Below are 19,772 nucleotides of genomic sequence, written 5' to 3' on the forward strand. Positions count from 1 at the left end.
GGGGAGGCAACAGACAGCTAACATTACGCCAATTGGAATCAAGATACATCATTGATTTGGAGACTATGTCCCCGGTGGGATTGAATTCCAGTGAGGAATTAGTGGTACATTTACGTCAGTAACATATTAAATTTGTATGAATTTCAAAATCTTTTTTGACCTCCAGGTTCATTTTCTGTAATTAACTTTATGGTGATGTATATAGTATGATTTGACCCACAGAATCTTGACAAAAGCTGTATGTCTCTAATTTTAAAACAATTTTTCAAGTAATGTTTTTACATAAAATTCTTCTCTTTTTTGTACATCTTTCAGATGGGGTATTTCAGATCAGGCCAATCATGTTGAAGCAAGTACAAGGGAACACAACGTTCTAATTAGGTTGTTGAGTATAATTTTCGCCCACTTGGGCGCAATTCCAATCGACATACAATATATCATGTATTCTATTGTATACACAATGAGGACCTACACAGTGATATTTCATTCGGAAAAATATATATATAATTTTTTGTCACAATCTAATCAGTTTCATGATGATGACAGCGTTATTTTGTTGTTCATATGTATGGCCCACTTGGGCTTAATCTGCTTTTGTTCTCTTTAATATGAAGAAAGATTACTGCCATGATTAGATACATTTCTATTGAAATTTTACTGTTCTAAGATGGCCACCACTGAACTGTAAAGACATGAGCTTTAAACTTTTTGTCCTTTTTCATTGTTTATTACACTTAATAAAATAGATGCTGTCTCTGCGTTAGCCACAGCGTGAGCAAGGCGAAAGCTGAAACGCGTTGCTGGTGCAGTCGGTATCATTCACTGCATTTCCAAAGTGTCCTGGCGTTCTTTTATAAGCTTGAAGAATTGTGGATATATATATATATATATATATATATATATATATATATATATATATTCACTGAAAAAACCAAAGGTTTCAGGGGCGTTATAGTTAGGAATTGGTATTTAAAAAACCTTAGAAAGCATAGGTTTCAGGGCCGTTATAGTTAGCTGGACATTTCCCTCGTACATAACCCTAGAAATTCCCCTGTTGTAGTTAGTTCAGCTAACTATAACTCGCGCCCCCGCAATGCACTGCTGATGATGTCACATATTACATCGCTCATGACATGGTCAGTGACATCAATGATGACATCACTGATGACATCACTGATGACATCATCCTGTGAGTGTTTCTAAAAAGTTTAAGAATGTTATACTTATATATATACGCCAAGGTGTATTTGAAGAATGAGTGGGTGTACGGGTGTCTGTATGGATGATTTAGTGGGTTCGTGTGACTGTATGAGTGAGTGATTAAACGTTTCTTAGTGAATGTATGGGTGAGTGAATAATCTGTGTAAATGTGTGTATCAATCTGTCAGTTAGCGTATAAGTGGCAGCATGGGTTGGTGAGTAGGTACATGAATGTCTATATGTGTTATTGATTAGTTGTCTGAGTACCTGAATGGGTGCCTGAGTAGCTGTGTGAGTGGGTGAGGTGCTGTGTGACTCCCTGCATGGATGTATGAGTGGGTGAATCTCTTGGTGTATGAGTTCATGATTGCATCTGTGAGGAATGGTATGGTTGAGTGAGTGTGCGTATGGCTCTGTTGGTAAGTATATGGATGTCTCAGTGGTATATGGGTGAGTAACTGCATATGTGAAAGGCAGTATATGTGAGTGTGGGAGTATATAAGTGACTGTATGTGAGTTAGTGATTGTGAGAGTGGCTGTATGGGTGAGTGTGTGCTTGTGTCAGTAATTGTAGAAGAGAGTAAGTATGTATTACCAACTATATGAATAAGTGAGGCGGTGTGTATAACTGTATAGGTGAGTAAATGGCAGTGTGATTGATGTTTTGGGTGACTTATTAGGTGTATGAGTAACTCTATGGGTGAGTGGCAGTGTGTGAGTGTCTGTATGAGTGTATATATCAGTGGCTGTATTGATGAGTGAATGCATGTATGAGTAACTGTATGGGTGAGTGAGTAGATGTGTGTGTAGACTTATGAATCAGTGAGTGAGTATGTACTAACTGGTAACGGTGTGTCTGGTTTCGAGTATGGTAGTCTGTATTTTAGAGTGGGTGTATGAAAGGTTATATAAGGGTGTGAGGAGGTGCTTCAGATAATAAGTGGATGATGTCATCAGTGATGTCATTTGAGATGTTATCAGTGTTGTCACTGACCAGGTCATGAGTAATGTAATGTGTGATGTCATCAGCAGGGCATTGCAGGGGCATGATATAGTTAGCCAAGCTAACTATAACGGCTGAATTTATCTGCTTTTGTACGAGTGAAATGTCAGCCTAACTATAACGTCCCTGAAACCTGTGTTTTTTTCAGTGAATATCGAAGGTTTTTAAATGCTAATTCCTAACTATAACGTCCCTGAAACCTGTGGTTTTTAAAGTGAATTTCTAAGGTTTTTTAAAAGCTAATTCCTAATTATAACATCCCTGAAACCTGTGTTTTTTTCAGTAAATTTCTAAGGTTTTTTAAATGCTAATTCCTAACTATAATATCCCTAAAACCTGTGTTTTTTCAGTGATTATCCAAGGTTTTGTAACTAGTGCTCAAATTTTTAGAGTGGAACAGAAATGGTGGTACATGTGCAACCATTTCTGTAGAATAGCAGTGTGTATAAGTTACAGTCCATTTTAAGAAGGCTTGTTCAAAAAACGTTTGCATTCATAAAGGTAACGTAATCTTTTAACCTTTTTTAATATATATTTACTAAATTATCTTTTTTTTTTAAACTGTGAGACTCACGTACTAATTGCGTACCGGTCACGGTGGGTGCGCAGATCAAAGCATCTTGCCGCCATATTTGTTTGTCTGTGTAGGGTGCGAGATGGGTGCGCGGTTCCCTAATTTTTCCTTTTTTTTAAATTAAAATACAGGTTACATACTTTATAATTTTGAAATTAATGGTATGTGTTTTATTGAAAGAATTATAAAAGTGATATTAATATAAATATTTTGAATATTTGAGTTCTTATAATGAAGTTACGGAAGCTGTGAGGCTCCCGCGTACCCTCTCGCACGTATTTCCGGGTGCACTATAGGTTCGCGACTCCAGCGCAAATTATGTAGTTCTAAAAAACACATATACACATATATATATATATATATATATATATACACATATACATATATATATTATCTACTGGCGGTTGCCAGTAGATAGTTATAGTTAGGACCGTGTTTCCATAGGAAATCCGCAACATTCTATTTTGAATAACTTTGGCGCCGATTGACAAATCCTCCCGAAATTCTCAAAATAGGTGGGGCGCTCCGCTCCGCTCCTTCCCTGAAAGTCTCGGGGGGATTCGTCAAGCGGAGGCTGAGAAAAAGGGGGGGTCCCAAAACGCGTTTTCCCCATGCATTTTTTCATAGGACCTTTAGTCCGAGCTACAGCCCGAACGGCTGAACAGAATTACTTGAAATTTGGCAGAGAGGTAGCCCTCAGGTCAGGGATGTGCCTTTTGAAGGTCTCGTGTAAATCTGTTCAGTATTTCCTGAGAAAATAGCATTTAAATCAATATATATATCTATAGGCGCGCTCCGAGCGCGTACCGTAAGCTTACCGTACGCGCACGCCGCTGTGTGCGAGCGCGATTCTGATTGGTTGTTAGATCTTAGTAAACATTCGAATCGGTCGAAACCAGGAAGTGTCGGCCGCCATTTTGTCTCTCGCAGTCTGAGGGGGTGAAAAACTAAGGTGGATAACGTGTAAAGGGGGCAGGCTGGACAGTTCCTGACCCCCTAGCCTTGGTCAGGGGGTCCCAGAAGGACCCCCAAGGGCAAAAATGTATTTAAAATTTTTTATGAAAAATCGCGGAGTGCGCGTAGCGTACGCGCACGGTAGAAACGGAACAATTCCGCGAACTACGTAAAGTGGGTGCTCGGTGCGCGAAGCGCACCGAGCGCCCACAGCGCACGCACGGTGCGCAAGGCACACCGTGCGCGCACGGTACGCGCACGGTGAAAAACCTTTAAAAAATAAATAAATAAATAAATACATAACTTAGCATTTAAAAAAACGTACAAATTCACTGAAAAAACCATAGGTTTCACACACGTTATAGTTAGGAATTAGCATTATAAAAACCTTGCAAATTCACTTAAAAAACCATAGGTTTCACACATGTTATAGTTAGCTGGGCATTTCACTCGTGAAAAACCAATGAAATTCCCCCGTTATAGTTAGTGCAGGCAACTATAACTCACGCGACCGCAATCCTCTGCTGATGACGTCAGATATTACATCACTGATGACATATGTGTTTTTCTGAAAAAAAAATATTTGTAATATATGTATAGCTAAAAATTAATGGAAGAAGACATGGGTAAATAAGTGTCTAAATACAGTGATGTAATATCTGACGTCATCAGCAGAGGATTGCGGTCGCATGAGTTATAGTTGCCTGCACTAACTATAACGGGGGAATTTCATTGGTTTTTCACGAGTGAAATGCCCAGCTAACTATAACATGTGTGAAACCTATGGTTTTTTAAGTGAATTTGCAAGGTTTTTATAATGCTAATTCCTAACTATAACGTGTGTGAAACCTATGGTTTTTTCAGTGAATATATATATATATATATATATATATATATATATATATATATCTATATATATATCTATATATATATCTATATATCTATATATATATATATATATATACACTGAAAAAACCATAGGTTTCAGACATGTTATAGTTAGCGGAAATTTTACTGATAAAAAACCAATGAAATTCCCCCGTTATAGTTAGTGCAGGCAACTATAACTCACGCGACCGCAATCCTCTGCTGATGCTAATACTGTATTTAGACACTTATTTGCCCATGTCTTCTTCCATAAATTTTTAGCTATACATATATTAGAAATATTTTTTTTTCATAAAGACACATATGTCATCAGCAGAAGATTGCGGTCGCGTGAGTTATAGTTGCCTGCACTAACTATAACGGGGGAATTTCATTGGTTTTTTATCAGTAAAATTTCCGCTAACTATAACATGTCTGAAACCTATGGTTTTTTCAGTGAATTTGCAAGGTTTTTTAAATGCTAATTCCTAACTATAACGTGTGTGAAACCTATGGTTTTTTCAGTGAATTTGTACGGTTTTTTAAATGCTAAGTTACTTTACGCCATTCGTGGCGTGCACGCCCACTTAACGCAGTTCGTTCCGTGCGCGCACGGTGCGCTTCGCGCACCGTGCGCGCACGGTGAGCACGCGGTGCGCTTCGCGCACCGCGCGCCCACTTTACGCAGTTAGTGCCGTACACGCAAGGTGGGCACGCAGTGCGCTACGCGCACCGCGTGCCCACGTTACGCACCGTGCGCACATGGAGGACATATTATGCGCTTCCTTGTGATAGGTAATCTGTTAAATTTAATTTGTAAGTGATGACAATAATATGCCATGCACAGAGAGTGTTTTTTTTTTTTATTAAAATTTTTAGCGTAAGCGCACCGTACGCGTACGGTAAGCGTAATCGGCGAAATTTTCAAAAAATTAAAATTTACCGTTTTTGGCCTTTGAGGACTCAACTAACATGGCTATGTGCATGGGCGCTGTCTAAACAGCCCCTTTATATGTTTTTTGCCTTTATTTACAGCCCCCCCCTCAGAGTGCGAGAGAGAAAATGGCGGCCGCCGCTTCCTGGTTTCGACCGATTCGAATGTTTACTTAGATGTAACAGCCAATCAGAATCGCGCTCGCGCACGCCACCGTACGCGTACGGTAAGCTTACGGTAAGCGTACCGTAAGCTGGCTCAGATATATATATTGATTTAAAGGCTATTTTCTCAGAATCTACTGAACAGATTTACACCAAACCTACAAAAGGCACTTCCTTGACCTGAGGACTACCTCTCTGCCAAATTTCTAGTAATTCTGTTCAGCCGTTCGGGCTGTAGCCCTGTCTAAAGGTCCTATGGAAAAATGCATGGGAAAAACGCGTTTTGGGACCCCCCTTTTATCTCAGCCCCCGCTTGACGAATCCCCCCGAGACTTTCAGGGTAGGAGCGGAGCGTAGCGCCCCAACTATTTTGAGAAATTCGCGAGGATTCGTCGACCGGCGCCAAAGTTATTCAAAATAGAATGTTGCGGATTTCCTATGGAAAAGGGGTCCTAACTATAACTACCTACTGGCGACCGCCAGTAGGTAATATAAATATAAATATAAATATATATATATATTATATATATATATATATATTTTCTTCAGTCCTGCAACTTTTATGATGTCATATCAGTCATTTTGTTTATATAACTTCTTCACATATCTGAACACAACTGACACGCAGAAATAAACACGAAAAAGGCCAATAACATTGAAAAGCATCCAAAGAAACAGATCCATACCAAGCACATACAAAAATACCAACAATGGGCGATTTATTTAGTGCGTGCTATCTCAATAGGGCCATTTCACACCGCTGTAAGTACCTAATCTAGTCCACATGATTCTGCCAAACGGCGGAATGATGAATGCTTTTAAATATGATAATTATACAGCTTTAACAACATTTTACTGAATTATTTTTACCGGTAATATAACCAATAACCCCTTCTCTCTCCTCACCATGGCTTTTTCAGTTGATATTTCATGTTCCCAAACTATTCCCGTTCTGCTTACACCACCAGTGACACTGCCGTGGAGCTGTTTAGTACAAGTTAGCCAGCTCAGCACGGCGCTATAAACAACAAGCATTGGCACAACCGATAGGTCTCGCCTTTTGGATCTAATAAGTGTTTAGCCAAGCAGCACATTATCCTGGGTTCTGTGCCGCCAGGGATTGAAGAGCTATACAATTACTACAGACTGGGTCATGTGGTCTGATTCAGAAATACATGCTTGCTACAGGAAACATTTATGGACAAATTGCAAGGTTTTTTTAACGCACAGACAGAAAGACAAGCTCTTTAATGCAAATCAGCAGCAATATAACAACATTCTGTGTGAGACTATCACTAGAGTATTGAACAGCCTGAAGAATCAGCGTCACAGGAAGTTATGCTTAACACAATAAGATGACGGATTTAACACCTCCCACTGTAAACTATGCACTGAATTTACAAAAGCCTTATTGTTTGAGAAGTGCATTTATCAAGCACGATTCATACTCCACCGTTCGTGAACAGAACACATTAGACACAATGTCTACACCCTAATGGGCACAACACAGATCCTATAGTTGGATGAGCACTCTAAATCCATAGGAACCTGTATTCATACTTCGAATTACACAAACAGTACACCTTAGACACAGTTTCTGGAAAAATCATGCATTCAGCACTGCTCCAAGCAACATAGCAGGCTAAGCGTTTTATCTCATACACTGACAAAGGTATATTCGTGCTTTGCCATACCAAGCAATTTTAGCCCAGCAAAGCGGGGATTTCATTGTGAGATTACCTATATGGTATGGTGGAGTAATGTGCTCGCCCTGCAGTGGGATCTCGGACCCTTCTATCTCTTGCTTTTCACCATAGCAATCCTGCTCCCTCCTGCTCTCATGCCAAACTTTCTCATTCCATTTTAATATGAAATGGCTAATACGGCTAATGTAATGTGCATTCAGACTAAATGAACATATGAGCTAATGACTCCTATCTAAAGCCTGCATTTTTTAATGTTGTTTGCTTTGATATAGTATGAACATTGCACGTATAGTTATAGCTCCTGTACTGTTCTATTTTGTTTATCACTCAGAGCAAAGTATGTATCAATAGGCCATGCTTGACATAACACCACATATGTACGCAATGCAGCTCAGATCTGGCAAATAAATAGTTGGCTACTGCTATAATGCAAACCTCTCTAAAACCGAATATACACCATTCAATCGTGCATACGCTACATTGGGCTTACTATTGAATACATCTCTGATGTACAATAAATAGAGGTCATCGAGCACGCAATAGTTAAAGTAAGCTTTACCATACCACATCTTCAAGTCTAGGCTACAATATCGATTAACTACACACCTGGTTAGCAATGCTTACCTAGAAAACAATAATCATGGGCAATGAACAACGACCAACCATGTCAATGAGAAAAAGTCAAAGGTCTTCAGCATACACATCAACGCACATAATACATCACATAGATCGTTATCAAGCTCAAACTAATTATACTTTCATGATAATCCCAGAGCCATATAAAAAGGCAGTTAACTTTAAAAAATAAAAAAAATCAATACTGAGATATAATAATGGTAGAAGACATGCTATAAGAAACAGCAGAGCGTCAGCAACGAGATAAACCTTGTTCCTGACCTTCCTAGAACTACACTGTGCATGCGCCTCAGCGCCCCCACATGGCGTTAGTAAGTGCTTTATAACATCTGCAATACAATACAATACACACAGGCGCACCCAAAAGATAAGGAAATAATTAAATGAGAGAAATGCACACCTTCAATCTACAGAAAACTCCTGACCCCGACGTACTCCTCAATGACGAGCAGTGTAAGGCCACGCTTCCCTCCCCACTCTTATGGTGCAAGGTTCTACCGGCAACTGAGAGGGCAGCTGTCAATATTCGAGGCAACTGTCTAACTGCACTACAAGAACTTATTAAGGATAGTCAACATTTCCACAAAGCAAGCTCTGATGCATAAAGAATGCAGGCGCGCACTCGCGCGCAGTGCAAAGGGCAATGAAAAATAGGACTACACAGGTATAGCACAGGGACGTGACTGGGTAATACACCCCAGGGAACATAACCCTGCAATCATAATAATAATTATAGTCATAATCACAGGCAGGAGGAAGCACTTTCCCCGGAAGGAACGGGAAAGCACGCGACCCCACAGCAGCACAAGGTACCCGGTAGCTCTGCCCCCCAAGGTCGACGGCCCAGACTTTGGAATCCTCTGAGGATGAGCCCACTCGAGAGATACTCACAGCCACAAAAGACAGCGTTGTGGAGCACTACGTAATAACAACAAGGTCCATTTACAAGGCGCACAAAGAAACACAAAATGTTTCTTTCTGCTGAAATCATTTCTATTACCCGAATAATGCCACTCATTTTGAAGACCTCAGAAGGAAAATTGGCCAAGCTAGCCACCCTGTGATTGTATCTTGTGACTGGGAGGTTACACACGGATGTCAACATCCAGTGCAACCCAGGGTCATAATATATATTTTCTTGAGTCCTTCCTGCAATCAGTGGCAATATCTAATGGGAGAACAGGGAGTTTGGAACAAAGAAAGAACGCACGCAAAACAAGCATTGGCCGCACGACGCGGGAAGCTTGTAAGTAATGTTAAAAATAAAGAAAACACGCTGGTGATGCGCGCGCAGCAGCACATGAAAGTGATCGCGCTGGAAGGGAGGTAGATGGTGGCTGCGCGCGTGCACACTTGTGTGTTCGCAAGCGCTAGGCCACCAAAAGCCTGTGGGGGCACTTTGGAAACCCATACACTAAATGTCTCGCAGAGCAGCGCATGCGCTGGCTCAGCGAGACCTAAAAATGCCTTCTCTGGCATACGGTGCAAGCGCTTCGAAACTGTGGCCACGACCCCTGCTACTTCTGCTCACAGTTTGTTTATCCTCTCATCCTATGCATTCATTAACATTTTAATCATGTTGTTCTTGCATAACTACGTTCGTCATTCTTATTTCTCAATTTTAATTTTCAACAATGTTCAAATTGTTATAGCATACTATCCAATTTAATGGACCGTTAGGGTTCAAACTTTTGACACGCACGTCACAAAGGTATCAACGAGCATTGAGAAGTCATTTTACCAAATGATATTACTGAATTTTAACAAACAGGGAAGGCACACATTGTGCCACAGAGACATGTACATACAGAAATTGCATTTTGTTTAAACTTTATTTATGGTTCACTTTTTAGTCCCTTTGAACCCCCTCCAGGCTGTTGACCAATAGGACAATATGATGCACAACGATTATCAAGTATCCGCTACATTGATGTGTTTAAAACAGAGCTCCTGTACACCTTACATGCTCTCTGAAGCGATCATCGACAAAGTGCAATGAATATTAGATAGGAAAGGCCATCTCTGCAGGCATGGGCACTGGCACACCCACAGGGGCGTCCTACTCTCCGACAGTGTAGTATAGATGACTCCCTGTGAATGGGACACAGCGTTTTCAGTTTGCGGCTTTCCTTTACAAATGCATGTTTACCAGTTGTGGACAACTGACTTGTTTCAAGAAAGACATAGGAAATGAAGTGCCCCGGGCACATGGAATCCTCACGTAACCCTATGAGTTAGCAGCCCCTTAAATGTTGGTTTTTGGAAAGGGAAGCATTGATTGTGCCTCGAGTTCCAAGTTTGAGTCTTGATCTGGGTACGTTTTTGTTGTTGGTCAGCAGGTTGTGTGTGCTTTATGATCAATTTGCACAATTGCCATGAGGTCTCAGGGCAATTAATAACTTATTTCTCAACATTACACATTTACAATTTTATGACCGCTAATACCGCCTAACTTAAAGTACAGTGCATGTTGGAAGTGTTAACCCTTACTTACAATGTTAGATGTGAGACTCCACTTCCCAGGATGCAGGTGGCTGATGGCTTCAAACAAGGGCTGGCAGAAGGCACCAATTAGTATCTATGCATTTATGTTAGTTAAATATAAATGTGTCCTTACTATCCTTCCTGAAACCAATGACTTTCAAGGTAACTGTCATGGCATTTCAAGCCTTATGCCAAATAATCTCTCACTTGCTGGCTTCTTTGCTTTTCTGTCGAAGTTTCCTTTACTAGTGAACACAGCGGCATTAGTATTTGCGTCACATTAAAGGGTGAAGTGATGTCTGAATTAATCTAGGAATGAGAAGGAGGAAAACATTCAGGATTATAAAGAGCGACCGCTTGATAAAGCGCATGCTCAGGGTGGTCCCGTCTGATTGGAGTCCAACAAACCAAACAAAGAAGTTCTGGGGTAGTAAAAGTTTTGTATAATCACACTTTTCATTTTCAAAATCACAAGCTTTAAAAAATATGTCGATGGAGTAAACATTATTCAGTGACACCAAAGGCTGCAGATCATCCTCACTTTATCAATTTTAGGCCCTTTCAACAACCCTGAAAAAAGGTAAATTTTCCAAGTAATGTTTAATGACGTTAGTTAGAAAGTTACATTCAAGGGTGCACCTCGCTTGGCCTTCCAAATAAAAGTAAACTCAAATGGGCTTATGTAAAAACGAACACCAAGAAAAGAGCGAGCACCGCTTGTCAGTTTTGAAATTTGCAGATGATGTTGCTCGCTTGAAATTCTGGGGTAGTTCTGCGGACTATGAAGTTAGCCTCATGGACACTTCCTAAGAAACTTTTGGTTAGACAATTGGGCTCCTACATCTTGGCTGTTCTCTTCTGTCATTTGTGTAAAGGTTCCTGCCTCCACTCCAACCTCACACCCAGAATGAGCGAGTGTGAAAGTCCCAGGAAGCTAGGATTATTTTTAAGAAATCTACTTCACGAAGGCACTACTTACAGAAAGTTTAGAGCACACACGAAGAGGGAAAAGAAAAGAAGCATTGGTAAATGCATTAGATTTTGCCTATGGGGTTAATAATAAATTAAGAGGTGTGGGAGTAGTGTAGGAGTGCAGGGAGAATGGTGTGAGTGCTCTCTGTGCAGGGTCAGTGGTGCAGGAACGAAGGTTGATTAGTGTGAGTGCAGGGTGAAAGTGCCTCAAAACATGGTGACTGATGTGTGTTCAGTCCAGAATGAGAATTGCGGGAGCGTAGAGTGAGAGATTTTACCATGTACAAGGTAAGAGGTGTGAGCGGTGTGTCAACAGTATAAGTGCAGGATGAGCTGTTTGATTTCAGTGTGAGAGGTGTGGGTGGAGGGTGAGAGGAACACGAGTGCTGGGGAGAGGTAGGTCAATGGTTTGTGAGTGGCAGAGTCAGCACCGTGCAAGTGTGGATGAGCAGTATCCAATTGCCAGCGCAATGTCCGGGTGACTGTGCAGAGTAAATGGTGGACGAGTGTGCTGGGTGAGCGGTGTCTCAAAGCAGGTGAAAGGTATGTACGAGTTGTGCTCAGTTACAAAATGAGGCAAAGTCATGCTGTGTTTTAATATGCTGGAGACAGCTGCCTGGGCACTGCTCTCCTCACCCAGGTCCTGGCAAGGCACGGCTTCTCTCTTCTACCACATGTGGCATCTGAGCGGCGTAGTGTAGGAAAGAGAGACAAAGAAAAGACAAGGAAGGAGGGTGGTGGCCACTAGGGAGATCGCGGGCTCAGGGAGGAGGACGTGGTGGGTTGAAACCGGGGATTCGTTCCAAACAAAAGCGGGGGGTGCTGTGCTTAAACAGCCATGGGTGGAGCACACAAATACCTTTGGGTCGTGTTTGCACTACATAAATCCATACATAAAAGGGGGAAATATTAAGCAGAGGCAGCAGACTAGGGCTACCGAGTGAAAGCACACAGGATTGAGGGTGTAGGAGCAGCAATCGAGGAAGTAACTGGGGGTGTGGGAAAGCAGCTGGGACAGAGTATTGGCAACAAAAAATGCTATGAATGGAAGAGAAGGGGGTGCAGGAAACATGGGCTTATTTAGTGTGCCAGTGCAGGGAGATGACAAACGCATGCACTCGTATGGAGTTCTTGTTCGTAAATGCGAAAAAAAGGTCTTTCTGAGTAAGTAGCCAGTGGAAGGACACTGGGCAGTGCCAGTGACCGTAAGCATTACTTGGTCCAAGAGCTACATCACAGCATGGATGGCAGAAGCAGAGCAGGAAGCGAAAGCAGACGACCTGCTGGCCAATGATAGGCAACGACGTTGGAATCAACAAATGGCAAGTTCAGGCAAGTATTGGGTGGGTTCTAAGCCTCTTAAGATTTTTTTTTAATGAAATACAAAAGACTTCGCAAGTACAGTGCATGTGCTGTGCAGTCAAAACCAAATGACAAAGGAAAGTTCATAATTGGAATGAAGCATGGCCACAAAAAGGAACAACAGTAGCGGGTGGGCACAAGTATAATGCTAACAATAACTACATTTAAAAATATTTTCCATTTCACTATGAAAAAGGCAAGAAATGCTACCAGAAAATATTTGAGTGAAATGATCTGCTTACTATGGATTGACGCGTTTGTCTTCCAAAAGTTGTTGTTAGAGTAGTGAGGATGCACGTACACAGTAAAAAATTATTTGGGCTTTTTGTCACCGTATTTTATTGCCATTTACTTTTTGTTATTTTTTTACTTTCACTTTTCATTTTTATTGAACAGGTGATGTAGCTGATAGTGGGCCACTACTGATTTTAACTAGATGACTTAACAGTGTGTCTTATGTGAGGACATTTTAATAGAATTCTCTTGAGTAAAATTCGAAATGGGTCGTATGAAATGGGGAAGGATGTAACAACCAGAGAAAGCGCAAAAACTGGTATCGCTATTTTCTACACTTGTATAAATCACGGTCTGCCACTAGTATATCACTGGGGCATCAGTTGGTAGCCTGGTTATGACTTTCCGAATGTTTTCATCTCAGACAGAAGTTCGATTCGGATCTGTGGAGGCGTTTACATTGAGGGGCAAGGACAAGTCAAAGCACTGCACAAACACAAGCTTTTCTGTCTATTAGTCTTGTTTGGAACGCAATTGCAATTTTCAGTTTTCTAAATATATTGTAATATATTTTTCACACTCCATTTAGTCACAGCATTCCTATTTTTATAGCCCCATAATGCAATCTCCATGTGATACTGTCCAGAAAAGTTATATTCCTTTCCAGCCTTCTGTATTGGAGTAACCTGAAGAGGGTGTATCTAGCAGGTCAGCACTTCAGGTCTCTAGAGTAACCCAGATCTTGGAAAAGAAAACATGCCCAGGACAAGTGTAAAAGTGGGGTACATCCAACCCCCAGTTACCCACGCGCACATGAAAAAATAATCAGTGATTAGCACAGAGTGCATGGCACCATTAGACGTGGACAGGCAAGAGACCAACGCAACCCTGTGTGCGTGACATCAAAGGGCCGGAAGGGCCAGAACACATCCAGCAATAAGCAGAAGACCCAGCACAGGGAGGGCGAACAGAAACTGCCTGCAGACCAGTTCACAAATTGCACTAAAGGTGAGACTTCCGACATGAGTGCAGTCACCACCAGACCCCGAGGACAGTGAAAGACATGAGCAGCAGTATCCGCACACAAACTGATGTAGACCTCACAGCAGAGCAGCAAATCAGCTGAAAATGTGGAAAAGAGAGAGGATGGCTATCTTGAAGCACGTCATGAACACAGAAATGGTGTCTATGGCAGGATGCCACGAGACCGTAATTGTGAGGCAAAACATCTGCACATAAAACATAACAAGCAACGCAGCTGAGGGAGACAGCAGACACATGGGCTCTCCTAGAGTGCATCTAAAAGTGAAAGAGAGGGACTGCAGGAAAGTAACAAGCATGCTTGCATAAAAAAAGTTCCACACAAAAGCGGATGAACACAATACTTCGTGTAACAAGCATGCTTGCATAAAAAAAGTTCCACACAAAAGCGGATGAACACAATACTTCGGTATCAGGAAAAGATAAGAGCAACACATGTAAGCCCTTTTAAGCTATATTAAATAAAATAGATTTCAAAAGCACAGCGATGTGCAGGCGAAACCCAAAAATGAGAACCGGTGGGAAGACAATCTAAATAATTTAAACTTGAAATCCGATTCTGTAAGCGAAGCGTCAGTCCTTTAGATAACAGACAAAGCCCAGAGATAATGTTATTTTATTTCCAAAACGGTGGAGGGGTGAAAAACAGATGGCAGACTTGAGAATAAATGAAAACCATTTCCAAAGGTCAAGTCAGTTTACTAACAATAATCCAAAATATAAACAATTACACGTATTACACTCCACAAGTCCCAAAGTTGAGCCATTAGGCACTCACAAAGCTCAATGATGTGGCGCCAGTCATGTTCTCACACATGAAGAATGGTACCAGCCAATAGGGGTAAAATGCAAGGCATAAGCTGAAAATACAGAATAGATCACACCACTCGCATTTCCGCTCAAACCCAATGCATTAACTATGCTAAAAAGAGGCAGATAAACTTCTCCATTGAAAAGGTGGTCAGGGGTAACTTACCGAGCCTTTCTCCTGAATCCTCTGGTAGACCTCTTTGTGGGGAACATCTACATAGATAGCCAAGTGAGGGGGTAAAAACTCAACAATGCTGATTCCTTTCACTTCATTGTAATGATCAACACCTAAAAGAAGAAAAAAATTGAACAGGAATCAACAGTGCCTCATAAGGCCCACGATATGCCCTTCAGCATCCCATTCTGTAAGGGGTTTCTATGTTTATTCCTAAAACAAGGCATAAGGGGATATGTTACACACCAATGGAAGTTCTCAATACCCTCTGAAAATAAAAGTGGCCCATCCAAAGAAAAGGTTCTAGGGCCACCCTGACACCAAGAAAACAGACGTCATATACAATGGACTCTAGATTCACAATCGTAACATATAGCCAGAAGCCAACATGAGGAGTTTTAAAGCAGCACATACCTTTACTTTGTTATTATTTTTCGCATTACAGACTATGTATATGAAGAAAAAAGCTACTGCCTATAAATAACAGTAGTTTAAAGAACAAATATTTGGGAATTCAAAATGGCATTTATTGTTTGGCTTTGAACCTCAAACTTTGTATGTAGTTAATTAAATGCTGCTCAAGGTTGTTCGGAGTACCTGCAATCTAGAATTGGTGAATACTAGATCAAAACTGAAACGCTTAGCTCAAAGTTGATATGATTTGACAAAACATGTAGAAAGAACGCATGGCATGCTGTCTATTAACATAAATGCACGTTCCAAAAGCTTTTTCTAGGTTTGACAATTTTAGCAAGAGGTCAGGGTCTTGTGTGTGTCAGCATAACTTTTTAAAGAGGCTCTGGAATCACATTTATAATCTAGAAATCCAGATGAAGTTCACAAAAAATGTCTATGAACGGCTAACACCCCTCGCCTTCATAAAAGCATCTCCTTCAGTTGAGCTCTAGAATGCCCCCACTTAACTCAGAGACCGTACAGAACCTGCACTCCTAGATAACTATGTTTTCTCCTATAAAAATATATTTTCTCTCCTTAATCATGCAGCCAATCTTGGATTGCCCATAATGACTGATTCACACCACCTTTCCCGGGTTACAACGCTTGGATGGTGCCCCTTAGCTACTCTGTCACCACTGCTGCTGTACCATACTGTTTCAAAGCTTGCTCAGCACCACTACGCAAAAGAGAAGGATGATTGGAAGGACTCACACTGCTTTCGGATGTACTCATTCTGGAGCATAGCTTCAAGGAACACGAAGTCACTGAAGGGGGATCGTTCTAATACCACACCTTGTCCTAAAGGGTAAAGAAACAGTGTTATCTAGGGAAATATTAGGAGAGCAGAGACCTGAAGACAAGACTCGAGCAGGGAGACAAAAATCAATAAAATCCATTCAAACCAAATCTAGGCATAGGAGGCTGTCAGATGCACTGAAAACAAAAAAAGACTATTTGTTACAAACGCCATATACAGTCAACTTAAGATCATGCAAAACAGACAGCTAAGAGCACAAACTGAGACTTGATGTACCCATTAGTAAGGGCGGTAGTACCAGCAGTGAGGATAGAATACAGACTGTGTGTCGGCAATCGGTTCCAGTGTGAAATACCAGAAGGCACTTATTATAGACACAGAGCTATTGACAGGAGTGATGGGAAGAGGGCTGTAGGGTTTAAAAGTGAACTGCAGGTTTTGGCAGAAGACTACGGGGATGGCATCAGGCTTTCCCAGAGGATTATTGCAGATTAGTCCTGTACATGGAAAGCAGGCTGTGGAGAGCAGCAGCTGCACGAGGCGGGATGGGAGTTCATTTTAGCCAAAAGAAAGGAATCAGCCGCAGTGAAAATGTAACACACAGTTTTAGCAACTTAAATAAAGAACAGCTCGTTTAAAATAATTAATACTGAGAAAACTAATTGCTCCACTTTATTTGGTTATTAGGGACCACACTCAAAGAGAAGCGAGCACTTTCTTGCTTTCCGCTATTTACGTGAATTTGGAATCTGCTGAACCTCACTATAGCGATTACAGAGCAGGAAAGAACACACAAACTAATGCTGCAAAGCCCCCAACAATCATTAGTTAAGAGCAGGGACTCGCTCTTGAAAAGGGGGAACATCTACAACCTGGAGAGAACATTACATGGGAATAAATGGGCCTTATAGCATGTAGGATCCATCATTGGCGCACCTTCAAAGGTTCACACCGGCGCGGGACGCCCTCACAGCACAGAGCACTTTCCTTTGAGACAGAGGCACGCCGCACATTAGCCCCCTAGGAGAGGCCCAAGGCACGTTGCACCTTCCCTCGAAGGGGCCCAAGTTTTTGCAGCCAAATCAACACGCCGCTGTTGCAGCCTGTGGGGAGGACTTCAATACCCACAAGGCCTAGCGCCAGGAGGCGCCAGCGTCACACCTCTGCACCTGGAGGCGCATAAAGCAGGCCGCGCCCCGAGCCAAGGCCGGGCCAGTCTGTGCGCGTCCGGAGAAGGCCGGGCTGGGCCTGGTCCTTAGGCTGGATAATAGTGACAAGGAGAGCCTGGAATAGCACATTGGCAAAGTCATCGCGCTGGCGGACGTTACATCTAAAGGCCATCTAAGGTAAGGAGATGGGGAAAAGAAAAACAGTCATGACTTCTCTGAAGGGCTGGCCATTAACCTCATTGATCACCAACTTTTTAACAACAGCAATAGGGGCCATTACAAGTAAAATAGAGTCTGTGGAAGAGAGACTGGGGGAAACCCAAAGGGCACTAGAAAATGGCTCCTCAGTGGAGACCGCACATGAGCAGGAGAATGCACTCAAACATATTGTATCTACTAGTTTGGACCCAAGCAGAGACGAAGCTAATATTGGCACCAATCAGGAGGGGCGGGGGGGAGGGGTCATCAACACTCTTTGCCCACCGCCACCTAAAAAATTCTAAGGCTTGTGGGAAAGCTAAGAAAGATACATTGCCAATAGCAACAAGCAAAAAAATCATGCCCCCCCCCTCGAAAACCACCAATAAAGACCAGAACTTTGGACGTTGTTACGGACACTATGAGTATTGAGCCACTGGGGGACAGTGCATTAATTAAACATCTCACAAGTTCAATGGAGGTTATCCTTAAGACAATTATTGATCCCCTTTTTGGGGTGTTAAACAAGTTAAACAACATTGATGTGTCACTAAAAATACGAATTGGCTCCAGTGTTTCAAAGCTATCCTCAGGTACAGAAACCAGGACTAACTCTATTCACAATATAAATTTGGATTTCCCCCAGTTACCATCCGATCCCCCCGATTCTACCAGCTGTGGACTGTATCACTATTAACACCCAGATTGCAAAACAATCAGTGAATCAGCCAGGACAAGGAGGGTTGGGTTTTACACCTGTACCCGGGGAAAATAGTGGGTTTAATCACACTAGTAGACAAATTAGTAAACACTTAGTTGGTATCTGTAAAAACAACCATAGAACACTCCATCTTCCCCCAGAAGCCACTCCTTATGTCATTTTCCTTAAAAATGTCCCCTCTCCACCAACAAACAAAGAAGAAGACTGTATACAGCTTAAAAATAAAACAGTGCACTGGTTGGCAAAGACTATGGATTGCTTGGGAAGCGATACTTTGCATGATAATATAAATAATGTTGAACGGGTGTCATGGGTGGGCCCACAGGCTGTATTGTTGTAAGTTTTAGGGACAGAGCTTTAGTGCATTGGCTTATGGATAGACTCCCCTGGGGTAAGAGTGCGGGGGGCCTTATTGAAGCTGTACCACTAGGATACTTTTACAAGCCCTTGAAAAACAAAGGTACTGATCCTGCCCCTTTAAACACCAAAGCGCTCTCTCAGTTTACCGTTCCAACTTTTAATTATTTCTCACCTTTAGATCAGATGGAATGACTGAGTTATCAGCCCCCGAGGGTGCTTGGTGTTGAAAACTCAACTTTACCATACTTTCTTTTTTAAACAGATAGCATTAATCATCACGCACCAATAGAGACCCCTTCATCATCTTTCAATACTAAATTGTTAAAAGAAATCACCCCGTCCAAGTCGGGTGATTTGCCGAATCTAATGCATCCTACAGTGTCCAACTTAGATAGTTCTATCTCTGATTTAATATCAGAGCCTTTACCAGCATTGCTGGGTGAACCTTCTCTGGGGATGTTAGATCCCAATGTATTAATAGATACGGTGATAGAAGAAGGTGGTGTTGCAGCTATTTGCTGCCTAGAGAGTGTGCATATTAGCCAGACCAGTAAAACAACATATGGCAGGCTCTTCTGGAACATTGCAGGACTGTCAAATAATTTAGAAATGGAAGACTGGGTGGCTTTTATTGGGAAGTATAGTATAGTCTGTTTGCAGGAAACCTGGATGCATAACATAGCTCATATAAATGTTTTTTATTCTATTCACACACCAGCCAGAGCCTCTGAAGGAGGCAACGACAAAGGAGGACTACTAACTCTTGTCTCAACTACATTAAATGGCAGAGTAAGGAAGATGTATTTAGAGTCACAGCATTTCCAGATTATTAATATCTCATTTAGGAAAAACCTGACTTTGATGGCCGTTAATTTTTATCACAATAATTTTAATAACACAAATATAATCATTGCTCAAGAATTGGAAATCGCATTAATGAGACACATAGATGAGATAAAAATGGATTTTATAGTGGGGGGCGATTTTAATTG

At 41.6% G+C, this 19,772-nt stretch overlaps 1 protein-coding gene across 1 annotated transcript in view; it reads right to left on the reverse strand.

Annotated features, from left to right (window-relative positions):
- Window positions 1-19,772, reverse strand: part of NDUFA10 (NADH:ubiquinone oxidoreductase subunit A10) — a 145,455-nt gene that overhangs the window by 104,817 nt on the left and 20,866 nt on the right. The window contains exons 4-5 of the mRNA XM_085645142.1: window positions 16,287-16,373; window positions 15,108-15,229 (exon numbers count right to left, since the gene is read on the reverse strand). Of these exons, the coding sequence (XP_085501268.1) occupies window positions 15,108-15,229; window positions 16,287-16,373 (209 nt within the window). The remainder of the gene's footprint in view (window positions 1-15,107; window positions 15,230-16,286; window positions 16,374-19,772) is intronic.

This window comes from Triturus cristatus, chromosome 3_1, assembly GCF_964204655.1.
Source record: "Triturus cristatus chromosome 3_1, aTriCri1.1, whole genome shotgun sequence".
Classification (NCBI taxonomy): Eukaryota; Metazoa; Chordata; class Amphibia; order Caudata; family Salamandridae; genus Triturus; species Triturus cristatus.